At 42.8% G+C, this 18,533-nt stretch overlaps 1 protein-coding gene across 3 annotated transcripts in view; it reads right to left on the bottom strand.

Moving 5' to 3' along the window:
- Positions 1–13,732, bottom strand: part of WBP1L (WW domain binding protein 1 like) — a 58,163-nt gene extending 44,431 nt beyond the window's left edge. The window contains exons 1-2 of one of the 3 annotated variants that reach the window (XM_061199235.1): positions 13,561–13,732; positions 1,150–1,211 (exon numbers count right to left, since the gene is read on the bottom strand). In XM_061199235.1, coding sequence (XP_061055218.1) covers positions 1,150–1,164 — 15 coding nt within the window. In that variant the 5' untranslated portion in view covers positions 1,165–1,211; positions 13,561–13,732. Of the gene's footprint in view, positions 1–1,149; positions 1,212–5,321; positions 5,405–13,560 lie in introns of those variants that run through there. The other 2 variants (XM_061199296.1, XM_061199196.1) reach the window with 2 other exon arrangements.
- Between the last annotated feature and the right edge of the window lie 4,801 nt (positions 13,733–18,533).

The raw sequence follows: 18,533 nt of genomic DNA on the forward strand, positions 1-18,533 counted from the left end.
TAAGTAAACCGACTTCAAAAACACCTTGACCCGGGGTCCAAATCGTGAAGAAAGCACTATAGCAAAGCAGAAGTGGGCAGGAAGACCCTGCTCTATAAGCAGAAAGCGTAGGGGGAAAACGCTGGAAGGGCCTTTGAGAAAGCATCCCCCATCACAGCAAGAAGTCAGCACAAGTCACTGTCCCTCCCTGAAAAGAAGTAGCAGGTGCCAATATCTTATATTTTAGATCCAACGTTCCAAAGTCCTTCACTTTTCTCAAGATGCACGTTCTTGGCAAGATGTGCTCAGTATTACTGAGAATTACATTTTTCTTTTTTTTCGGCCGCACCGTGCAGCTTGTGGGATCTTAGTTCCCCGACCAGGGATTGAACCCAGGCCCTCGAAAGTAGGAGCACAGGGTCCTAACCACTGGACCATCAGGGGATTCCGAGTGTTATAGAAAAGGTGGCACTAACCAATGAGAGACACAATAAAGCATCATCCTTGCAGAGATCTCAAGGTTTATAAACTACTTTCACATCCCTTTTCATTGTTCCTTATATCAGCTGGTGATAGGGCCAGGCAGTCACCATCCCCACTTGCCAGGCAGTACACTGGTCTGGAAATGTGAGTTGACCTAGGACTAGACCTAGGGTTTCTGACTGAAGAGGCAGAGGTCTTCCCATGGAACCCCAGTGATTGACTGCCTAGGGGCAGATTTTCCTTTAAGCTAGACTCTGTCAGGGCTCTGGCACTCTACCATGCTACCACCTATTCTCATGACCCTGGGCCAATTACTTCACCTCTCTGAGCCTTCATTACTTTTATCAGCATCACCCAGAGACCGCTCCGAGGCAGCCATTTCTGCGATAAGAGGCTCACATGGTTAAAGAAGTTTACTGACCCTTTTGGAGATTCACGATGCATGTGCTTTACAGTTAAGCCTCTGAAGGGTCCCACAGTTAAGAAGCCTGTTCAACCCTAAATCTCCTACATTTCAAACAGCACAGCCTCTCTTACTGAACATCTGTTCATAGCATCATTATCTCTACGGTGTCTTTCAGCCTCCAAATTCTATGTTCCATCTCTCCCTCAGCAGCGTTGCTCATTAGCCGTGAGACACCCCCCCCACCCCCCGCGCCCCCCCACCCCCCGCCGCCAATACTGTACCTTGAGGGCGGGCATGGTCAGCCAGACACGGGATGGGGACACCCAGCCTAGGCCCTGGAGAGCTGAAAGAGAAGATACGCAAACAGGGTCTCCTCATTTTCCCAGGTTCCTCTGAACATTTGTGCAATCTCAGATAAGAACAGGATTTTTCCAAAAATTCTCCCTACACTAGAAATTGAGGGCAAAAGTCATAAGTTAATCTTTCACTTTATATACTGGGCAGAGGTTGGAAATGGATATGTGTCCAAAAAAAAAAAAAAGTTTTGAGAGGGAAAAAGGGGGGAGCGGGCTGCCATGATTAAAACTTCACCACTAGACCTGTTCAACTAAAAAAGAAAAAGCTGGGGTTGGAAGAGCACTTTTGATACTCATAGGATTGAAGCGTGTCACTGGGGAGTAACTTTTTTAAAGTAGTGTGACACAGGGTTAATTACTCACGAAAACTGAATAACTATCATAATTAGCTGAATTTTCTAATAGTATTTTTACCCCTAGATACAAATTAAATTCTCACACACAAGATCCTCTCCTGTAACATTAAGGAATTATTGTCAGTTTTTTAGGGTGTGATATGGGAGGGTGGTTATGTTCGGGAACATAGTCCTTTTATCTTTTAGAGATTCAAACAGAACTATTTATGGTTGAGATGATATGAAGTCTGAAATTTGCTTCAAAATAATTTCACTGGGGACAAATGGAAGTGAAAGTGGATACAGTATAGATAAAACAAGACTGGCCAAGACACTACATTGCTGAAGTTGGGAGATGGGTACAAGCTGGTTCATTATACCATTCTCTTTTTTTTGTAAATGTTTAAAATGCTCCATAATAAAAAAAAAATTAAAGGATTCTATTCTGAATAATGTCCATTTTTGACCCTAAATAATATTAAGCTTTACAGAGCCCTTAAAACAAATAGGGAACACCAAAAGCTCAAGCAACAAAAGAAAAACACAAACTGGAATTCATCAAAATTAAAAACAGCTGTACTTCAAAGGACACCATCAAGAAAGTGAAAAAAAAAAGATTGGGAGGAAATATTTGCAAATCATTTATCTGATAAGGGATTCATATACGCTTCTTAACTGTGAGACTCTTCAGAGGCTTAACTGTAAAGCACATGCATCATGAATCTCCACAAGAAATGGTAGACTTCTGTGACCACGAGGGCCTCTTCCTCTTACAGCAGAAATGGCTGCCTCGGAGCTGTCTCTGGGAGATGCTGATAGAAGTAATGAAGGCTCAGAGAGGTAAAGTAATTGGTCCAGGGTCATGAGAAGAGATGTTAGCATGGCTAGGTCTAGAGTGCCAGAGCCCTGACAAAGTCTAGTTTAAAGGAAAACCTCCCCTTGGACAGTCACTCACTGGGATTCCATGGGAAGACCACTGTCCTGTCAGTCAGATAAGGGCCTTTAAAACAAACAAAGGATTGAATAGGCATTTCTCCAAAGAATATATACAAATGGCCAATAAGAACGCAAAAAGGGGACTTCCCTGGCAGCCCAGTGGTTAAGACTCTGAGCTTCCAATGCAGGGGGCAGGGGTTCAATCCCTGTTCGGGGAACTAAGATCCTACATGCTGCATGGCGTGGCCAAAAAAAACCAAAAAACAAACAAACAAACCAAAAAAAAAAACCCAAAAAACAAACAAAAAAAGAACACATAAAGATGTTCAACATTACTAGTTATTAGGGAAATACAAATCAAAACCACAGTGGGATACTACTTCACACCCACTAGGATGGTTATGATTTTTAAAAAGACAGTATTGACGAGGATGTGGAGAAACTGAAACCCTCATACATTCCTAGCGGGGATATATAATGGTGCAGCCACTATGGAAAACAGTCTGGCAGTTCCTCAGAAGTTAAACATAGAGTGACGATATGACCCAGCAATTCTGCTTCTAAGTGTATACCCATGAGAATGAAAACATATGTCCACTCAAAAACTGTATATTCATGTTCAAAGCAGCATTATTCATAATAGCCCCCAAGTGGAAAAAGCCCAAATATCCATCAATTGAGGACTAAATGTGTTACAACCATACAAAGGAATATTAATCAGCCATAAAAAGGAATGACATAGTGATACATGTCACAACATGGATGAACCTTGAAAACACTATGCTAAGTGAAAGAAGGCACTCACAAAATAGCACATGGTATATGATTCCATTTACATGAAATGTCCATAATGGGCAAATAGAGACAGAAAGCAGATTACTGGTTGCCAGGGACTTGGGGGATGGGGCAGGGAGAGGGGGAATGACTGCTGATACAGTATTTCTTTTGGGGGTGATGAAAACGTTCTGAAATTAGCTAGTGGTGAGGTGGTCCAAACTTGTGAATACACTTGAACCCACTAAATTGTATACTCTAAAAGAGTGAATTTTATGGTATGTGAATTATATCTCAATAAAGCTGTATTACAAAAAAGAAAAAAAAAAGCCTCAGAAACCATCCTCACCTCAGAACAGGAAGTACCAAATGGAGGTTGGGGACAGGTGTCAAGAAGCCCCAGCGACTCCCTCAGCTCGGTACAGTACACTGTGTGCTGAGAGCAGACAGATCTGCGTGTGGCAGCACTGTGGTCAGAATGAACGACAAACCACAACCCCCCACGCTTTTCCTCACTCAAGAGGCTGCAGTGGTGCGTGTATCAGAATAATAGCATATATCCTAACTTACCTGCTCTAAGAATAAATGATTTCATACCTTATTATTAGAAAATAGTTGTTGAAAAAACACCTCTCATCTGATCACCAAGGCTGATGATATGGAAAGTGATTCACGTGCATTTTGGACAAGAAGTGAACCAAAATATATTCTTAAATTCCTCCACTGAAAACAAACCTTGGGTCAGTAAGGGAATAGGGAAGCCTTAAAGTTCCCCAGAGCTAAAATAATTAATAACAACAACAACAACAAGGGCTAACATTTGCCAATTACTATGTGGCAGGCACTGCTCTAAGTGCTTTACAAGTATTAACTCAGTTAACCCTCACAATAACCCTACAGGCTAGGTGCTATTAACCCATTTTACAGATGAGGATACTGAGTTAACTAACTAGTCCAAGGTTATATGGAGGCAGTCTGGCTCCAGAGTCTGCACTCTCAGCAATGCCACTTCCAGGCGTCTCTTCTGGGATGACCACCACGGAGGGGTGGTAGTTCGGGCATGAAATTAGACTTGTGTACCACACAGCAATTGGCCAACAGCTCCAGGCCACCTGCTTGACATCTTCCAGGGGACCACAAACCACTTCCTTCAGCACATGGGCAGGCATTTCTACCCTCCTCTGGCTAGAGGCTCACTGCTCTTGTGTGAATCCTACTCCACAGCAAAGGGAGCAACCAGTTTGCAGACAGGGAGACTGGAAGCTAAGCCAGTTAGAGAACTATAGGCTTTTGAGAAAGTAAACTGAAATGTTCCCCAGGTGCCCATGTTAAGAGTCAGAAGGCACATCTTCAAGGATAAGCAGAGGGTGCAGGTGAAGAAATGATGTTCACATGTGTGTGGGGAAGTGAGCATACCCTACTGATGGGAATGTGAACTGATAAAGCCGTTTGGGGGAGCAACTTGGCACTACTGGCCCCAAATTCCAAATGTACATACCCTATAATCCCACAGTCCCCAGTTCCACTTCTAGGAATCTAGCAAACTGCAGAAAGAAATAAGTGCAACAATGTTCACTGCAGCACAGCTTGAAATGGCAATACCTTGGACACAATGTATGTTCATTTATGGAGGGGTAGTCAAATAAATCATGGTCTAAAGCAATTACAGGCATTAAAAAAAAATCAGAGGCATATATGCAATATGAAAAGAAGTCTACAATATATTAAGGTTTTAAAAAAAGGTGCATGTTGTTAAAGTACTACATATAAATTATCCCATTTTTGCTTTAAAAACAAATAAAAGAAAATTAAGAACCCTACCCATACCAACAACTTTATGTATTTTATATGTGTGTGGATGTAAGTTTATACATAGGAGTTATATTACTATATCTATAAATTTGCAGCACAAGCAGAAAAACCAAAAATACACAAACCACAAACTTTCACTTTTTCCTCTAAGTATTTTTGTATTTCTCTATTATTTACCATTGTTATGAGCGTGTGTTATTTTTGTGTAATTAAAAACTGATGTGAAAAGGTAAAAGGTACCTCAAAGTCCAAAGAAAAGCAGCAATCGGGTCTAAGAAAGGGATTGGAGAGACAGCCAGATTGGTCCTTATGCGAAATCAGGCCGGTGCAGGTTTTCCGCTCCCAGCTCCCACCCACAGCAACAGCAGCAAGGGGATTTGCATATTTAAAGACAAGGGACTCAAGAAAAAAAGAAGTACACAGGATGAACTTCTCACACTGTTCGACTCTATATTCAAGTCCCAAAGAGCTACCGTGCTCCAACGTCCCAGTGTAGAAAGCCAAATATTAACTTTCTCTCCCAAATAAACCACAAAAGTGTAAATCTGATCAATAAACTAAGCTATGGTGTTTTTCATTGTGTCTGTGTTTGGTTGGGTTTTGATACGATTGGAGTGAAACTGCCAGGTGGAATTTTAGATGAGGAAGATTAATTTTTAAACGGCGAACAAAAAGCAGTATGTACAATTTTGAAAAATATGATTATTTTCTCCATGCACCGCGTGTGTCTCTGATCTGCAATAATGTGTAACAAAACAGTGTTACAATGTAAGATCTGTCTTGCTCCATATTTAAAAATCAAAACAGAAATGTTTTGATAACTTCACTCTAGGATCCACCCTTCCAAACCACAAATATTCTTGTAACATCTTACATTCACTCTCATCTCTTCCAAAACAAGTTTAAATTCTTTAAAACACCTAAGATCGTGAATCAAAACCGAGCCGTGGCTCTATGAGGGTGACGACGGCACCAGGAACAGAAGATATACAGCTCATCTGCTTTCCCACAGAAGAAAGTATGGAAAGATGAAAACCAAAAGTAAATAAATCCAGCTATGGGAATGTAGCTGAGTAAGCGAAAGTATCCCCAAAACCCCAAAAACCCCATCCAGGCAAGACTTACAAGTCTGAGAGGATGACCTACTTTAATTCCCACACACTGGGAAAGCCCAGAATTGTATCAACAAGCGGCAGAATTCAATAGGATGAGACTTGTTTCCCTTTTCCTTACCTCCCATGTTGCAATGTTCTGGATTTATTTGTATTTCTTTGTTTGTGGTTTCCACATTTGCATGTGGGTTTTTGGCCAGACTTTGCTCCACCTAGTGGAACGTCAAAGGATGGGCCAAAAGGGAGGTGCCCACTGGCAGACCTCAGCCTGACTGTTGTATGCGGCTGAGGGGACAGGTCACCAAGACCCGCTGTCGCCGTTCCCTGCCACCCAGTGGCTGCTCTGTCTGTGCGGTTATAGTGGGATCGGTGGCCCCAGCAGGGCCCACAGTTGGGGTGGCAGGGCAAGGAATGAACCCACCTGGTCCTGATGGTCCCTCAAACATCAGTCCAGCAACTTAAGGCAAGAAAGAAAGAGGCCCTCAGGTGTACGGATGGCCAGGCATTCAAAAGGCTGTCGGAATTCTGAATCCAAAGCCATCTAAGTTACCCACAGCACCCACAGAGTAGCCAGCTTGTGCCCAGCACCCAGATGAGGGGCATCCTGGGACCTGGAAGAGAGGGTTCTCCTCCAGACACAGCTCTGGTAAGATCCAGGACCGTCAGCTTCCCTCGTGGCGACCTGAGAACATCTAACGGTTGCTGCAGGCTGAGCGTGTGTGAGAACAAACTAACATTCGTGAAGCCGAAAATGAGAGGAGAGCCAAGATCTGGAATGAGGAAAGGAAAAAGTTCTAAGAACATGGCTCAGTTCAGATTGGTGGTGGGACCATGGAGGACACAGAAAAGAAAGTGACTGGCCATCAGGCTTTCACTGGGACGAAAACAAACGTTCTTAAAGTGAAACCACAAAGGCAGACCAAAGTGAGAGGAAAGAAGGTTTAAGATGGGGTGACTTAGGGAGGCTCACCTGCTTACTGAACCACAGACTAAAAAAATGTGCTTTTGTCAAAATAGTTGATGTTGGCTGACGATGATGAGCTGAGTGGTAACACATGTCAACAAATCTGATACATCAGGATTCAGAACACTAAAGCTTTAAACTGTCCCACCTGAAATTTGTCGTCAGGTTATTTCACACACATCTTTTCATAGGAAGGCTGACCTCAAGTCCCACGATACTGGGCAGGAGCTGGTAAGGGGATAGCAGGTACCACACAAGGGTTTCTCCACCTTGGCGCTACTGACATTTTGGGGAGGACAATTCTTTGTTGTGGGGGACTACCCTGAGGACATTTAGCAGCACCCCTGGCCTACATACAACAGATGCCAGTAGTGCTCCTGAGTTACGACAATCAAAAATGTTTCCAAACACTGACAAATGTCCTCAGGCAGGGGCAAAATTGTCTCCAGTTGAGAACCACTATTCTACATAGGTTCACCATGAAGAGTTACCTACATAGGTAAAAGATCACAGGGACAAACCTAAACTCAGATATAGAACAGAATCGAGGAAGTCACTTCCAAACTCCCCAAATCTCAGTTTCTGAACCTAGTTTGAGAGTTGACACTAACTTACCAACCACAATGCACTCTTGAGGACCACCAATAAGAATAGCAGTGATAAGTATTATTATATTTAATAACCATGAAGCATATTCCAAAAGCTTTACATATATGTCTTTTCAGGTCCCAACAAACCTATAAAGTACGTGCTACTTTTATTTATTTAGGCTGTGTTGGGTCTTCATTGCTGCGTTCAGGCTTTCTCTAGTTGCAGCGAGTGGGGGCTACTCTTTGTTGCGGTGCATCGGGCTTCTCTTGGCGGTGGCTTCTCTTGCTGCGGAGCACGGTTTCTAGGTGTGCGGGCTTCAGTATTTGTGGCATGTGGGCTCTGTAGTTGTGGCTTGCGGGCTCTAGAGCACAGGCTCAGTAGTTGTGGTGCACGGGCTCAGTTGCTCCGTGGCATGTGGGATCTTCCCAGACCAGGGCTCGAACCCGTGTCCCCTGCATTGGCAGGTGGATTCTTAACCACTGTGCCACCAGGGAAGTCCCTAAAGTACGTGCTATTATTATTCCCATTTTATAGATGAGGAAACTGAGACACAAAGAGGTTAAAGTAACTTGCTCAAGGATAGTAAGTAGAAGAATCAAGTCTGGAACTCAGGTAATCTGCCCCCACAGCCCATGACGTCACCACTACATTAAACTATATTCCACCTCCACACTGGAAAACAGTTAGATCTGCATTGTCTAACAGGTAGTCAGTAGTCACACGTAGCTATTTACTTTAAATTAAAAACTGAATATCATACCACTTTGGAAAACAGTCTGGCAGTTCCTCAAAAGGTTCCACATAGAGTTATCATATGACCCAGCAATTCCACTATTAGGTATATATCCGAGAAATGAAAACATACATGTCTACACAAAAACTTGTACACACATGTCCATAGCAGCATTATTCACAATAGCCCAAAAGGGAACACAGCTCAAATGTCCATCAACTGATGAATGGATAAATAAAATGTGGTACCTTCATGCAACTGAATATTAATCGGCCATAAAAAGGAATGAAATACTGATACATGCGATGATACACAAATACATCAACATGGAAGAATCTTGAAAACATTATGCTAAGTGAAAGAAGCCAGTTACAAAGGACCACATGGTGTATGATTCCATTTATACAGAATGTCCAGAATGGGCAAGTCCAAAGAGACAGAAAGTAGATTAGCGATTGTAGGGGCTGGGGGAGGAGGGGGTGTAATGGGGAAGGGCTGCTAATGGCTATGGGGTTTCTTTGTGGGGTGATGAAAATGTTCTAAAATTAGATAGTGGTGATAGTCACACAACCCTCTGACTCACTAAAAAAACATTTTCTGTACACTTTAAGAGGATGAATCTTTTGGCATGTGAATTATAACTCAATAAAGTTGATATAAAAAATTAAATGCCATTAAAAATTCAGTTCCGGGACTTCCCTGGTGGTCCAGTGGTTAAGAATCCGCCTTCCAGTGCAGGGGACGTGGGTTCAATCCCTGGTCGGGGAACTAAGATCCTACATGCCGAGGGGCTACTACTGAGCCCACGCACCACAACTAGAGAGAAGCCCACATGCAGCAAGGAAGAGCCCAGCACCGCAACAAAAGATCCTGCAAGTTGCGATAAAACCTGACGCAGCCAAAAAATTAATTAATTAATTAATTAAAAATTCAGTTCCTTAGTTATCCTAGCCACATTTCAAGGACTCAATAGCCACATGTGGCTACGTGGCTACAAAGTGGACAGCATAGATATAGATGGTTTCCAATATCACAGAAAGTTCCACTGTCAGCAGAATTTTGACAAATGGATAAAAGCCCTCCTTATCGTCTAATTGCAGCTCACCTTTCAAGTCTCAAGCTATTCTCACAGTCCTCTGCACACCCACAGGCAAAGCTTCCACCACAGACTATGTGCCACTTCCAAAAGCTCCATTTTCACTCTTTCATGCCGGAATAAACTTTCCCCCTTCCTGGTCCACAGACATCCTACTTATCCTTATCAACCTTGAAAGCCCTGTCCAAATGCCTCTCTCTCTATGAAACCTTCCCTAAATCCCCACCTTCCCCCAGCCCCAGCCGGTTGTTCCCACCGTCCTTTGCTTGCACTTCCATTACAGCATTGATCCCTCTTGATTACATATCAGTGTATATTATCTGTCTTTCCCACAGGATTATTAGCTCCTTGAGGACAGGGATTCTGCTACTTGTTTGAGGGTTCCCAGTGCCTAGGAATAATAATGGCCTGCTGCAAAGAATGAACATTTTGGTAAATGTTTGTTGGATTCCACTCAAAGGATTTACAGCAACTCATGGTGTTAACTTTAGACAATTGCTCACTTTGGTGTATAAAACAGGCTAAGAAAGTGAAAGAAAGAGGGTAAGAACCTGAAAGTCTCATATCCCACTATTCTACAAAGAATGAGGGTGGTCGCACTGAAATGCCATATTTAGGAAAGAAGAGTGGAGCAGGGCTTCTGGACTGAAAACTGGGGCAATGGAGGTGAGTAAAGGTGGGGCGGAAGGGGTATACTATTGGAGGGTGTGGGGGGAAGAAAATATATCATGAACCAGGGCCCCCTTCCAACTCAAAGTTTTAAGCATGGCAGAGGAAGGGCAAGGACTGCATCCCTACAGATTTGCGCCCAGCCCATCGGCTGGATCACTTTATTGAAAAAGACATTTCTCCTAAAACTTTACTTTAAATACTACAGTCAGATTTTTCTGGTTGAATCTAACCAACAAGAGAAAGAAAGAAACTCCGCATATCTCCATCATAATTTAATTGGAAGAGACAAATGCCAAGGCCTTACTGTTTGGAGACTCTATTGCTTTTTTATTCTTTATGGATTCAACGAATCACATCTGAGTTGCAATAACCTATAGGAGAATTAAGTCTAAGTTCCTAATCACAGAATGGAGTTAAACTGATGAACTTATTTAGGCCAGGATGGCAAGAAATGACTCTTCCAGTGCAGAGCTGGAACCAGGGAAAGCAAGCTGCCTAATATCATATATTTGATATTAAATGCATGTGTAAAAAAAAGATTGTATTATGAAAAAGAATATATGTATATACATACATATACACATATATATAAAACTGAATCACTCTGCTGTACACCAGAAATTAACACATTGTAAATTAACTATACTTTAATTTAAAAAAAAAAGACTGTACTTGATAGAGACATTTCAAGGGAAAAAAATGCAGTGAGGTACCCATACAATTTTCAATACAGAAGGAGTACAGAGTCTCCTCCTCAATTCGGAGCTAGCTAGAAGCCACTTGTTGAAATACGGACAGTGAGTACCTGAAATACATCCTAAGCCAAAATGGTCTCTAAATTTTTTTTTCTTCACTGATTTCTGCAAGCCAAAAATCAACAAAAACCAAAACAAAACAAAAACTAAATTGACTAAATTGTGCTGGATTCAGAGTTAATAATTATAGAGTAACTTCCATTCCAAAGGTTAAAATTCAAAACACAATTCTCACTATAGATATTGAGAACTCGGCGAGAGAAAGAGACAGGCTATGAGATGGGGTTAGGAGTGTTAGGGGGAAGGGGGTCAGAAGGAGAGAGCCTACTCATTTCAAAAACTTTCCCTTCTCTGCAGGAACTGTAAGCACATAATAGCTGCTGGCCAGTGCTAGCATCCATTCAAATGGAACAAAGTACAAAAGCCACCCTGTCCCCCAAGTAAGTATCGGAAGTGCCAGAGAAATGATAACAAAACGGTCTGTGATCCACAAGTTGCAATTAGGGCAAGACACTGAAGATCCCCTCCCAAACCTTCTCTCCACGTCCCAGGCTTCCATGACCTGGGAAGGAACCTCCACTTTCCATCCTTCTTCCTGCTAAAAGAAATGGATCTGGTTCCCACCAGATGCCAACCACTTTTCTCCAATGGGGAGATGTAGTCCACAGGCCCAGGGCACCCACCTCAAAAGGCTCCAAAGCTTGCACCGTTCTTAAATCAACCCCCTAGCAATGTTAATTATTGGTTATTGGAAACACCTTTAAAGATACTTACAGAAAGGAGCAGGTGCAAAGGAAAAGCAACAGTTTGTTCTATATTTTGTTCTCTCAGCATCTGTATTTCTTAGCTTTGTAACTTTTCTAATAAAGGAAATTTATTTCTCTTGCCAGTTTATGATTTTAACTGAGAAAACAAAGAACCCCAACAAAGCCTAAAACAGAAGAGCCCCAGCCCTAGAAAAAGGAATGTACTGGGACAGAAAATGAGCTCTATTCCTTTCACATGTTATTTCTAATATACATAAATATATTCTTTGGGAAAAGCAGATGATACGTCCACAGATAAATGAATAAACAAATTATGGAACACAACGGAGTATTATTCAGCCATAAAAAGGAATGAATTACATGCTACAACATGGATAAACCTTGAAACATTATGCTAAGGGAAAGATGCCACATACAAAAGGTCAAAAAAAAAAAAAAAAGCCAGATACAAAAGGTATTGTAAGATTCCATTTATATGAAATATCCTGAATAGATAAATCCATAGACATGTAAAGCAGACTGGTGGTTGCCAAGGGCTGGGGGAAGGGGGAACAGGGAGGAACTGCTTGTACAGGGTTTTCTCCCCAGGTGATAAAATGTTTTGGAACTAGATAGAGGCGGTGGTTGCTCAATATTGAGAATGCACTAAACACCACTGAATTGTTCACTTTAAAATGGTTAAATGGTTTTAAACAGTTTATGTTATATAAAGTTCATCTCACTTAAAAAATTAATTAACGTTTTAAATAGAAGATACTAATGGGCATAACATGATGCTCATAAACTCCTAGGAAAAAAGATAAGGCTTTTTGCTGGCATTCTGCTTATACTCTTGACCACAACACAAAGTTCAAGTGCTAAGCTGTATAGTCTGCCATCTTGCTCTGTGTATGTCTGTATATGCCCTTCTGAAAAGACACAGAAGGGAACAGAAACTGAAGAAAATAGAACGGTAAAGCCTTGCCATATGCAAGGAAGGGAAGGAGGGGTGATTCCCCCTACTGCACCCCACCCAACCTGGCGCCAGGAGTAACGCTCCCATTTGGGTTTCGAAATGCCAGCCGGAGCTAAAATCAGCACAAGCCACTTAGCAAGAAAAGCTGGGGTGCTCCATTTGTTGCCCGTATTGGCATCAGCACCACCTTTTGCTCAAAACCCAGAGCTGGCCCAGATCAGCATCAGTGACCGGCTCCCCAGGCCAGCCAGCCTGAAAGTAAGAGCTTGTTACAGCTCAAGTGTGCCCTGCTGCTGAGAGATCCCAGTCTACTTCATCTCACTTGCCTTCCAAGAGTCCTGCCTCCAACACCAGCAAAAATGGGGCCAAGTGGCCCCTGGAACTTTCCCAGGTCCAGCTTGAAATAGATATCCTCTCAGCCAGCCCCTCCTCCCTCTCAGGCCCGCTCAATAACCCACGTACCCCTACCCGCACAAACATACACGCGGCATCGCTGCCTTGGAGACCTGCTCCACTGGAGGACACGAATGCGCCCCACATGACCCCGCTTGCGCCACTATCCAGTCACAGTCATCCCAGCCCACCTGACCTAACTGCCATCTCAAAGGCCCCTCACTCGCTTGGCACCATGCCTCTGCCACCTCCGTGATACCAAAACCGTCACAGGTGTCCCTCAGCTAAACACCGACGCCCCCTTAGATCCTGTCCACTCCAGGCATGGGTGCCCCTCTCGGGACCCCTCAACTCTTGGCAACAACATTCCTTCAGCCCCCTCCAGCCAGGCCTCGACGCCCCCCAGGCCCCAGCCTGGCCCGGACACCCCCTCCCCCTTACCTGCGGGGGTTCAGCCCTGGCTGACAGGGGGCTGGGCAGCGCCTGGAGGAGCAGGAGCGCCATGCCACCCAGGAGCCTTCTCCTCTCCATCCCCCTCCTGCTCCTGCTCCTCCGCCACGGCGCCGCCACCTCCCTCCTCCTCCTCCCTCTCCTCCTCTTCCCTCTTCTTCCTGCTTCCCTTCTTTTCCTGTTTCACTCTCCCCTCCCGCTTCCGGCTCCGCTCCACCCGCCCCAGCCCAAACGCCCTCCCAGACACTTGGATGGTTCTCCAGTTCCAGCGCTTCATTGGCCCTTGCCCTTCGTCCATTGGTCAAAACAGCTGTCGATCAAATCGAGGTCCCGCCCCCTCGTGATGACGGAAAACCGGAGAAATCCAGCCAATGGAAAGTAGGAGGAAGCCGGGCCATCTTGAGTGCTACGAGGCGGCGTAAATGCGTCCCGCTGCGCAGAGAGTGGCGGAAGTAGCTCTGATCAGGGGCGGGGCCATCCAAAACGTGAGTTGAGAAGTCTAATTCTGTTGCCACCATCTTGAATGTGGCGGAAGTACTAGATTTCTACAGTTCAGCAAAGAAAAAGAAAGGGCTATGATAATTCTAAAGGGTGTTGGAAAATAAGTTACTTTTATAAAGTAACCTGGCACTCTTAAAAAAGACAACTGCAGAGACTTCCCTGGTGGTCCAGTGGTTAAGACTCCACGCTGCCAATGCAGGGGGCCCGGTTTGATTCCTGGTCAGGGACCTAGGATCCCACGTCCTGTGTGGGTGGCACGGCCAAAAAGGAAAAAGGAAAAAACAAAAAAGACAACTGCAATCTAAAAAGCTTTTGATGTCTTTTGTCTTTAAGCACAGCCCCAGTACCAGAGTCCCTCTCTTGCTCTCAAACTGCTCAAGCAGTATCTTCGGTCAATTTGAATTCCTGTGAGATAGTATCTTTACCTGAGGCACAGTGCTTTGTCACCCCAAGTTCGAGGGATGAAATTCTATTGACTCTTCCTCAGAAATAGCTCTGAAATCCACCCCCACTGCTTCAATCCATGTTCTCATTTTCTGGCTAAATACAAACGGTCTCCCTGCTGTCCTGCCAGTTGCTAATTCTTCCCTCTTGAATTTCTCTCACATGTCACAGCAGGGGTGTTCTACCACCTAAAACCAAATATTATCGTCTCAGGGCTTCCCCTCTCAAAATACTTCAACTACCTACAGTATTTATTGTCCGAACTTATCAATATGGTGGTCCTTTCTGTGTCCCTCGTCCCTGCATTTTTTTTTTCACACCTGCATACTTCTTTATCTCACCTACTGCCACTACATTTCCCACACATTCTGCTCACACCCAACAGTTAAGAGATCCCCAATGAACTGTGCTATACAATACATTTAACTTCATTTACACATTACACATACAGTTTCCCGTTTAAAATTCCTAGTTCTCATCCCCTGGTTTCTTCTTCTGAATTCACATAACACTTACTACACAGTGTATCTAATCTATAATTTCTGCCTGCCTGACCCCTCCGACTAAATTTTTAGCTTTTTGTATGGCACACCAGGTCTTATTCATTTTTTAAACAAATCCCTACACCCTGTACATGGCCCAACCGTGAGCTCAATCAATACTGGGAAAATAAACGAACAGATGAAGACCCGCAGCAGAAAAGCCAGCTGCCTGTAGCTGCCAATTTCCCCTCAAAAACCTGCCAAAGCATTTTAGAGCCGAGCCCAGTCTAGCCCATAGCTGGGCCCAAAGGAAGTTTGTTCTTGGCTTAAATGGTGGCAAAGTGGGAAACAGGTAAGAGTGAAAAAAATCGGTTCTGTCTCTGTCTTGATCCTGCTTTCCCAAGTGCTGCACAGGGTGGCAAGTACTTTTGCCAGTCTTAAATTTCTTAGAATTTCATCCATTCCACAATCAGCTCCCTAGGGGAGAATAAAAGATTGAGTACTAGGCAGAGACCACATTATTTTCTTAGCACAGGGTCTCAATCCCAGCCTCAAGGAGTTGTAAGTCCTCCATATAAAAGCCAGGTATCACAGATGGCCAAAAAAACACATGAAAGAATGCTCAACATCATTAATTATTAGAGAAATGCAAATCAAAACTACAATGAGGGATCACCTCACACCGGTCAGAATGGCCATCATCAAAAAATCTACAAATTATAAATGCTGGAGAGGGTGTGGAGAAAAGGGAACCCTCCTACACTGTTGGTGGGAATGTAAATTGGTACAGCCACTATGGAGAACAGTAGGGAGGTTCCTTAGAAAACTAAAAATAGAACTACCATATGACCCAGCAATCCCACTACTGGGCACATACCCAAAGAAACCATAATTCGAAAAGATACATGCACCCCAGTGTTCACTGCAGCACTATTTACAATAGCCAGGACATGGAAGCAACCTAAATGTCCATCAACAGAGGAATGCATAAAGAAGATGTGATATACACACACACACACACACACACACACACACACACACACACACACACACAATGGAATATTACTCAGCCATGAAAAAGAACAAAATAATGCCATTTGCAGAAACATGGATGGACCTAGAGATTGTCATACTGAGTGAAGTAAGTCAGATATGGAAAGACAAATACCATATGACATAAAAATTTAATACCCTTTAATGGAAGGCAACATAATCCAAATAGCCTTCAAGTTAACATACATAATGTCAAGCAGACAGTAAAAAATTACTGGATACGTATAGAAGCAGGAAAATATTATAATCAGGAAAAATTAGTAAACATAAACTGACACCAAGATGATTTAGATAAATAAATAGCTAAGAAAAACTTTGTCACCTATTGGAAGTATGTATGAATCTCGAAGGACAAGATAGATATAATAAGAAAACATTTGAGGAATCTCAGCAGAGAAAGGAAAACTAAAACAACCAAAAAAATCATTAGAAGTTCTAGAACTGAAAGTACAATAGCTGATACAAAAGAAAAAAAAAGTTCTGATGGGTTTAACACAAGAATGGAAATAAGAAAAAAAAAAGTTAATGAATTTGAAGGTAGATTATTTAAATTGATTTACTTTGAAGAACAGAAAGAAAAAATAAAAAGATTGAAGAACTTTACTATACCTCAGTGACTTTTGGGACAAAAAATAAGAAGAGAGCCCTCACCAGAAACCAGATTTGCTGGAACCTTGATTATGGACTTATAGCACATGAGAAAATAAATGTCTCTTGTTCAAGCCACTCAAAAAAAGAAAAAAAAGAAAAAAAATACCATATGACATCGCTTATATGTGGAATCTAAAAAAAAGAGTACAAATGAACAGAAGGGTACAAAACAGAAGTCAAGTCACAGATGTAGAAAACAAACTTATGGTTACCAGGGGATAAGGGGTGGGGAGGGATAAATTGGGAGATTGGGATTGATGTATACACACTACTATATATAAAATAGATAACTAATAAGAACCTACTGTATAGCACAGGGAACTCTACTCAATACTCTGTAATGGCCTATATGGGAAAAGAACCTAAAAAAAGAGTGGATATATGTATATCTAAAACTGATTCACTTTGCTGTACACCTGAAACTAATGCAACACTGTAAATCAACTATACTCCAATAAAAAAAAAAAAGCCAGGTATCATCATCATTAGGAAACCCCAATGGTTTCAATTTGGAAAACAGAAGGGAATTTTGTCCTGACTTCCTTTTCTCCCTTTACCTGAGAGCTTGAACTGAGCTACTGGACAGGACAAACACTACACCCTGCTCGGTCTGGATTAGCACTTCTCACACCAAGGCATTTTAGTCACCCTAATCACTTCTTTCCACATCCCGCAGGAGCCAAATCAAAGAAAGCAGAGAGGCCTTACAAGATAGAGCTGAGATGCGGTTTGAGTGAACTATTTTTAATCTGCTTCTGAACTGCAACCACTATCCACTCCAGACTTTTCCAAAAGAGTAATTGTCTATGAAGAGAGGAGGAATGCCAGGAGGCTTAAGGAGCTGGGAAAGAAAGAAGATTGTGGATTCTTGAGAGAACATCAGTATAGAATTGCTTCCAAGCTCTGGCTAGCTCTGGTAATGTTTTTCCTATTTGCCTTTGGAAATGAGCAAAGCTGAAGGCAGATCTCCTGTCCTAAGGAAGCCAGCTCCAAGACAGACTTTTCTGCTCAGACATCAGCCAAAATTAAATTGTACATGTTACAGAATAGATGAACTTTGAAAATATTACACTAAGTGAAAAAAGTCAGACACAGAAGGCCACATACTGTGTGATTCCATCTACATGAAATGTCCAGAATAGGTAAACCCATAGAGACAGAAGATAAATTAGGGGTTGCAAGGGGCTGGGGGATGAGGGTAATGAGTAACTACTAATGAGTACAGAGTTTCTTTCAGGGGTAACGAAAATATTCTGGAATTAGAGAGTAATGACAGCTGCACAACATCGTGAGCATGCTAAAAACCACTGAACTGTACGCTTTAAAAGGATGAATTTTATGTCACGTGAATTATATTTTAATTTTTTTAAATGGGGAAAAAATCAAATTGCAGCCGGTACCCTGACCTCAGGGAGGAGGCCCTTTCTGTTTAGAGCAGTGGTCCTTCAAAGTGGTCCCCAGACTGACAGAATCAGCATCACTGGGAAATTACCAGAAATACAAATTCACCGGCTCCATCCCAGACCCGCATAATTAGACATTCTAGGAATGGGGCCCTATAATCCATGTTTTGAGAAGCCCTGCAGGTGAACCTCATGCATGTTCTTAAGGACCATTACTCCAGAGTAGGGGAAACTTTTTGTGTGAAGGGCCAGACAGTAAATATTTCAGGCTCTGCATGCCACATACACAGGGTCTCACATATTCTTTTTCTTTTTCACAACTTCTAAAAAATGTAAAGGCCATTCTTAGTTCCCAGATACACAAAAGCAGATACCAGGCAGATATGGACCCTTGAGCCATGGTTTGCCAACTCCCCACCCCCCCTCCCCC

Source organism: Eubalaena glacialis, chromosome 1 (assembly GCF_028564815.1).
Source record: "Eubalaena glacialis isolate mEubGla1 chromosome 1, mEubGla1.1.hap2.+ XY, whole genome shotgun sequence".
Taxonomy (NCBI): domain Eukaryota; kingdom Metazoa; phylum Chordata; class Mammalia; order Artiodactyla; family Balaenidae; genus Eubalaena; species Eubalaena glacialis.